Source organism: Hippopotamus amphibius, chromosome 17 (genome assembly GCF_030028045.1).
Source record: "Hippopotamus amphibius kiboko isolate mHipAmp2 chromosome 17, mHipAmp2.hap2, whole genome shotgun sequence".
Lineage (NCBI taxonomy): Eukaryota > Metazoa > Chordata > Mammalia > Artiodactyla > Hippopotamidae > Hippopotamus > Hippopotamus amphibius.
Genome location: NC_080202.1, coordinates 40,701,836 through 40,708,442, shown reverse-complemented (window position 1 = coordinate 40,708,442; position 6,607 = coordinate 40,701,836). Strand labels below are relative to the sequence as shown.

General features: G+C 58.7%; 1 protein-coding gene across 1 annotated transcript; it reads left to right on the top strand.

Moving 5' to 3' along the window:
• Nucleotides 1-1,987: 1,987 nt before the first annotated feature.
• LOC130840068 (keratin, type I cytoskeletal 14) lies at nucleotides 1,988-6,476 on the top strand. The gene is made up of 8 exons (XM_057715140.1): nucleotides 1,988-2,613; nucleotides 3,877-3,959; nucleotides 4,524-4,680; nucleotides 4,845-5,006; nucleotides 5,090-5,215; nucleotides 5,311-5,531; nucleotides 5,624-5,667; nucleotides 6,216-6,476. Exons 1-8 carry the CDS (start codon nucleotides 2,056-2,058, stop codon nucleotides 6,308-6,310), a joined length of 1,446 nt encoding a protein of 481 aa, XP_057571123.1. The 5' UTR covers nucleotides 1,988-2,055; the 3' UTR covers nucleotides 6,311-6,476.
• The last annotated feature ends 131 nt before the right edge of the window (nucleotides 6,477-6,607 follow it).

Here is a 6,607-nt window from a genome sequence, read left to right as displayed (position 1 = left end):
CTTCCTAGATTGTGTTTGTGAATGTATGTGGCATGGGTTCCCTACCCTCTTTGTCTTTTGCTTTCCCCGTAGAAAGGCAAGGAGGGAGCCTCTTTTGGGTTCCACTGAATCAGGTGGGAGGGAAGAAGAGCTTATCCCATGTCCCGTGCACCAGGGATTCTATCCGTGATTCCCTGCGGTGGAGAGAGACAGGATGGCGGGCGGCTCGGAGGAAGCGGGTATTGGGCTCTGCACCCACGCGTGCCCCCTGGGTCTCTCTGGAGGTTGCATTTTTCTCTGGAGAGCACTCCCACCCCTCCACCCCACAGCAGACAGCAATGTCTTCTAACAAAGGCATCTCCTCCTTTGGCCAAAATTCCTGCTGCCTCTTGCTGAGGAAATTGTAGGGCTGGGCCGGGGCGGGGCCCATCCTCTGGAAGGAGATTAGGAGTGTCTGTCAGGGGTGGTTGGGGCGGGGCGGGGCCCTCACTTACTCACATCCTTGAGCGTCCTCAGCGTGGCAGTTCTGGGGAGCCCGCAGCCTCAAGTGTCTGTCTCAGCATTGTCTCCTAAGCCCCGGTGGCGGGGGGTGGGAGGGCGGCTCCCTGACTTCTGCTTTGGTGGCAGCTGGGGTGGGGGGAGAAGGAGGCCCCGCTTCCCTCTGGGAGCAGTTGATCCTAGGAGGTGTGTGGGAGCCTCCAGCGGGGGCTGTTGGGGCCTGTCTGGGGAGATGGGACGTGTCAGGCAGCCCCAGACACGACCACATTCCTCCCAACATGCCTGCCGGGGTTTGTGGGGCTGAGGAGTGAGGCTGGAGGGGGTGCCTTTGGAGGTTGTCTGGGAGACCTGGGATAGCCGATGTGCTGACACACAAACCTCTGAGGCAGAACCTGATGGACCCCTGGAAATGTCCCCTGACCCTTGGGGCCTCAGTGGTCTGGGACACTTGAATTCACTTTCAGGTGCCTGCACGCCACGTCCCCCACCCCTGGAAAAAAAAAATCAAACATCCCTTGGGTCAGCTCCTGTTCCAGTGGTGTTGCTTCACCCGCTCTGGGGCCCAGACTGGGCTACAACAATGCTACCCGCGCTCGGCTTACAAAACCCTTTCCCATCCATTGCCACATTGGATTCTGAGTGCCGACTCTGCAGCAGGCAGAGTGGGTGGTACTTGCTCCCACTTTACAGATGAGGAAAACTGAGACTCCAAGGAGTGTCAGGGCCTGGGTCAACAGGAGTAAAGAGCAAAGCCAGGACTCAGTCTGACTGCATGCTCTTCCCTGATGTCTCCTGTGACACCACCTGCCCTTGGCCAGACTGAGCAGCCAATGCCATGGACCCACCCACAAGCGGGTGGAGGATCTTAGGGTCTGTGCCCAGGGCTGGGGAGAGCTGCCTGGGTTTCCCTTTGCAGGGTGGGGGCGTTGGGTTAGAAGCCCGAGCCCACCGACGCCTGCCTGGCGTGTTTCAGGGATGAGACAGGCCCCTTGGCACAGCCCAGCAGGTCTGACCTGGGAGAGCCCCCAAACCTTGTCTCTTTTTATACATGGTAATGCTGAGGGGACACCTCAGCCTGATGGGACCTTGCTGTGCTGGAGTTCCCGCAGCCGGGTGCCCCGCAGGGTGGTGGGCTTCCTCTAGGTGGATGTCAGAGACCCACCTAGTTAATGGGGAACAAACAAGTCCCTCGGTTTACGGTGCAGAGACCCTCCTCCCACCACCTGGCTGAGCCAGCATGTGTGCTCTGAGAGCCACACTCCCAGGGCCTGAAGGGAAAGTGTAGCCTGCAGGCCCGCACCTCCTCCTCTGAATCACACCTGGCAGGACAAGAACCCCCAAACACCCTGAACAATGAGTTTCCAGTAAAATACGACCGACATGATGAGGCGGAGGAGAGGAGGGATCTGCCTGGGAGTTGGCACTGGCCCCTGGGTGATGAAAGCCAAGGGGAATGGAAAATGCCAGGCCCGCCCCTACGCAGGAGTATAAAGCCTCGCATCCTTTCCAGCTCACCTAAGCACCTTTCTCTCCTCTCTTCCGACGTGCTCACTTGCTCACTCGCTCCTCCCGGGCACCATGACCTCCTGTAGCCGCCAGTTCACCTCCTCCAGCTCCATCAAGGGCTCCGGTGGTATCATCGGTGGCGGCTCCAGCCGTGTGTCCTCCGTCCTGGCCGGAGGCTCCTGCCGGGCCCCCAGCGCCTACGGGGGCCTGTCTGTCTCCTCCTCCCGCTACTCCTCCGGGGGTGTGTGCGGGCTAGGGGGCGGCTATGGCGGCGGCTTCAGCAGCGGCAGCAGCTTTGGCGGGGCCCTGGGTGGTGGCTTTGGTGGCGGATATGGCGGTGGCTTGGGTGGTGGCTTTGGTGGTGGTTTGGGTGGTGGCTTGGGTGGTGGCTTTGGTGGTGGCTTAGGCGGTGGCTTTGGTGGTGGTGATGGGCTCCTGGTGGGCAGTGAGAAGGTGACCATGCAGAACCTCAACGACCGCCTGGCCTCCTACCTGGACAAGGTGCGCGCCTTGGAGGAGGCCAACGCGGAGCTGGAGGTGAAGATCCGCGACTGGTACCAGAGGCAGCGTCCCACTGAGATCAGGGACTACAGCCCTTACTTCAAGACCATCGAGGACCTGAGGAACAAGGTGTGTGGACCAGGTGGCAGGAGGTGCCATTCCAGCCACCTCACTCGGGAGCTGTAGATGCCTCGGGCTGCTGGTCGCTTTGGATTTATAGGCGGGAGAGCCTCCAGCCCCGGATCCCTCCTTCTGGCTCTGGACGCCCCCAGCAGAGCTGGTCTATGGGAAGATGGTCTCCTTCCCCCATCCTGTTCATGCCTCTCTGGGCTCCAGATCCTCAGACCACGAGAGACCGGGGATTCCTCCCCTTACATTTCACAGAGGAAGAAGTTGAAGCTTTGGGCTGTCTGCCCAAGGTCACACAGCAAATGAATGGTAGAGCCAAGGCTAGAGCCCTGGTGGCCCACCTGCCAGTACAGAAGGTGGCGACCTGTTCTCCAGCACAGGGGAGGAGCGAGACTGCAACGGGACCCAGCTAGACGTCCAAACCACTCATTAGCTCATTAGTCTGGGCTGTGGCGTCTGCCGCCCATGAGCCCTGGCACGGGCGGCCCCTCCCCACAGCCAGGAGGGCATGGAAAGCCCACAGAGACAATCCGTGGTGGCCCACCTTACGTGCCCTGCACAGGAGGGGGCCTGGGGTGCTTGTGTCATCTAACTGCAGCCCCCTGTTCCTTGCTCCCATGTAACCCCAGGAGTCTGCGGATCCTGCTTCTGTTGGTGTCGGGCTCTGATGATTTGAGTAGAGTAGGGTAGTTAGATGATGAGGGAGGGAACTCCAGCCAATCCAGCGTTCAATGTTTTGTTTTTTTCCTCCTTTTTCTTCTTCTTTTTGAGTCCCCTGGATCTCAACTTTTGGGAAATCCCCACTTGAGGTCTTGTGCTCTGAGGACTTGAAAAGGAGTGTGTGTGCCTACAGAGGACTGGCAGGGCTGGCTTGTGCAGAGAGGGGAGAATTCAGATCAGGAAGTGGGTCTGGAGAGCCTGGTCACTGCCCTCCTCTGTGGGTAGGGAACTTAAGGCCCCGAGACCCTTCTCAGGCTTTGCCATTTTTTGCAACAAGTCAGTGGTAGATGCAGGACCAGAACTCAAGGGCTTTTTATTCTAAGGCCAGGGCTCTTTCTCCCTATTCTGCTGATCACGAGTCAGTGACGTCCAGGGTCAAAGCTGGACCCCTGGGAGTTATCCTTCAGGCTGCTGTGGCAAAGGCTTGTGGAGAGTAGCAGGGACTCAGGCAGAAGCATGACAGCAAAAGCCTGATGCAGGCTGCAGTCAGGTCTGGCTGGTGCTGTCCATTTGACCAATGACCTGTGCCCTTTCCACCTGCAGATCCTCGCGGCCACTGTGGACAACGCTAATGTTGTGCTGCAGATTGACAATGCTCGTCTGGCTGCTGATGACTTCCGCACCAAGTGAGTTTGCAGTGGTGGTTCAGAGCATCCAGTCTCCCCTGGGTGGGGCACCTTTGGAGAAGCGTTCCCTCAACAGAGCTGGCGAGTGCCACGATGGCTGTGTGAAAACCCCTTGGGGTGCTTGTAAAAATAGAAAACCCTTGGGCCCCACCCTTGGAGTTCAGATTCAGTTATTTTTAATAGGCTACCTGGGTGGTTCTGATTCACAGTCTGATTAAGGAGCCGCTGCTTTAGGGAGAGGCACTCCCACTTCCCCACCTACCCCCGAAATGCAGGAGATGGTCATATTTGGATGCCTTGTGTGCTATTGGTTGGCCAGAAGCATCGCCCCTCCGTGAATTCTATAGCACCATGAACTGTCTTATTCCCGGCACTGTCCCCCCTCCCCAGAATTTCAGATCTGAGGAATAATGGGCCCTGTGTCCATCCATGCCATTTTCAAGACTGGCTCTCTAAACCACCCACAGGATGCCAACTATGGGCAGCAGCTGGGTGGAGGAAGAGACAGAGCCTTCAATGTGACCGGGGAGGGTGTCTCATTCCTTTCTTCCTGGGTCATTCCAGGTACGAGACAGAGCTGAACCTGCGCTTGAGTGTGGAGGCCGACATCAACGGCCTGCGCAGGGTGCTGGATGAGCTGACCCTGGCCAGAGCTGACCTGGAGATGCAGATCGAGAGCCTGAAGGAGGAGCTGGCCTACCTCCGGAAGAACCACGAGGAGGTGAGGGCTAAATGGAAAAGCCAGCTTGGAGGGTTAGCTGGGAGGGAAGAGAGGAAATTGAGATGGTGGAGAGCCACATTCAGACATGAACACCTTGGACTAGGGAACCCTAACCAGCTGCCATAGTGAGGCCCCTGACTGCGGACTGTGCTTCCCTTGTGCAGGAAATGAACGCCCTGCGAGGCCAGGTGGGCGGAGATGTCAACGTGGAGATGGACGCTGCCCCCGGTGTGGACCTGAGCCGCATCCTGAACGAGATGCGAGACCAGTACGAGAAGATCGCAGAGAAGAACCGCAAGGACGCCGAGGACTGGTTCTTCAGCAAGGTGGGGGGCATTCGGAATGGAAGGCACTCAGGACGACGGCCTCCCTGGAACTTCCTGTGCGAGTGATGTTTTCTTTTGTGCAGACAGAGGAGCTGAACCGCGAGGTGGCCACCAACAGCGAGCTGGTGCAGAGCGGCAGGAGCGAGATCTCCGAGCTCCGGCGCACCCTGCAGAACCTGGAGATCGAGTTGCAGTCCCAGCTCAGCATGGTAGGGGTGCTGCCAGGCCTGGGGGGTGCCCAGGGCCCTGGAGGGAGAGGATGACCACCCTCACTGATTCCTGATCTTCCTTCCGTCCCTCACAGAAAGCATCTCTGGAGAACAGCCTGGAGGAGACCAAAGGCCGCTACTGCATGCAGCTGGCCCAGATCCAGGAAATGATCAGCAGCGTGGAGGAGCAGCTGGCCCAGCTGCGCTGCGAGATGGAGCAGCAGAACCAGGAATACAAGATCCTGCTGGACGTGAAGACCCGGCTGGAGCAGGAGATCGCCACCTACCGCCGCCTGCTGGAGGGCGAGGACGCCCAGTGAGTGCTTGGGGAGCCCCCAAGTCCTGCCCCCACTGTCCACGCACTGCCCCCCACGTGTCTCATGATCGTGCCCCTTTCTGTCTTCACAGCCTCACCACGCAGTTCTCCTCTGGCTCTCAGTCATCCAGAGATGGTAAGACCTTCCTCCTCATCAAGCGTGGACTCAGGACCACCCCCTGTGTCCCAGCAGGTCTAGGGTCTTCGATGGGGGCTTCTGGAGGGGTTGAGCTAGGGTTTTCTCGCCCAGTATCCCTTATGCACCTCTGTGGGTAGAAGAAGTCGTTTTCTAAGCCCTCCTCCTGGCGAGGAGGGGGTGGCCCCCTGTTTGTGGCAGGTCCCATAGTTCTGGTGGTCAGCACCATGGATAGAGCCCCACATGGGTCTTCCCACCAAGACCAGACCATCTGGGCAGATCTGGAATGGAACCATTTTGGGCTGCGTTAGTAGGATGCTCCAGTCTGAGGACACAGACTCTGCCCCTGACCTTAGGGAGTTCTAGTCGGAAAGAAATGTGCTGATGGTATCAGTGCTGGGGCACGAAGCGTGGGTGAAGTGGTAATGAGGGGAGAGGGCAGCAGGGAGACAGTTCGTTTAAGTGCCCTCGGCTCCTTGGCCTCCACCCTCCTGATTTCTCTGCTGCCTGTCCACCTCTGACACCGGCCACTTTCCCCTCTTCCCCAGTGACCTCCAGTCGCCAGATTCGCACCAAAGTCGTGGACGTGCACGATGGCAAGGTGGTGTCCTCCCACGAGCAGGTCGTCCGCACCAAGAACTAAGGCTGCTCTGCACTGCTCAGGCCTAGAAAGCACCCCACGTGGACATAGATGTCACTGAGGGATCCCCTCTCCTGTTCCCCCCTCCCCCAAGCACTTCCCGCCTGAGGCCTGTTTCACCCTTGCCCCTCCCAGCAATCAATAAAGCTTCATTACCTGAGTTGCACAACTCCCGCCTCTGCTTGGTCCTTGTCAGGCGTGGAGGTAGGGAGAAAGCGGGGGAAGCATCTCTTTGTAGCTCTCATAGCACCTGGCTGTGGCCTCTGGGTCTGGGAGAAAGGACCTGGGGGCAGGTCGGGC

Coding starts and splice junctions, on each gene's coding strand:
- LOC130840068 (XM_057715140.1), top strand. CDS start 2,056: ATGACCTCCTGTAGCCGCCAGTTCACCTCCTCCAGCTCCATCAAGGGC. Junction 2,614..3,876: donor TCGAGGACCTGAGGAACAAG/GTGTGTGGACCA, acceptor TTCCACCTGCAG/ATCCTCGCGGCCACTGTGGA. Junction 5,532..5,623: donor CTGGAGGGCGAGGACGCCCA/GTGAGTGCTTGG, acceptor CTGTCTTCACAG/CCTCACCACGCAGTTCTCCT.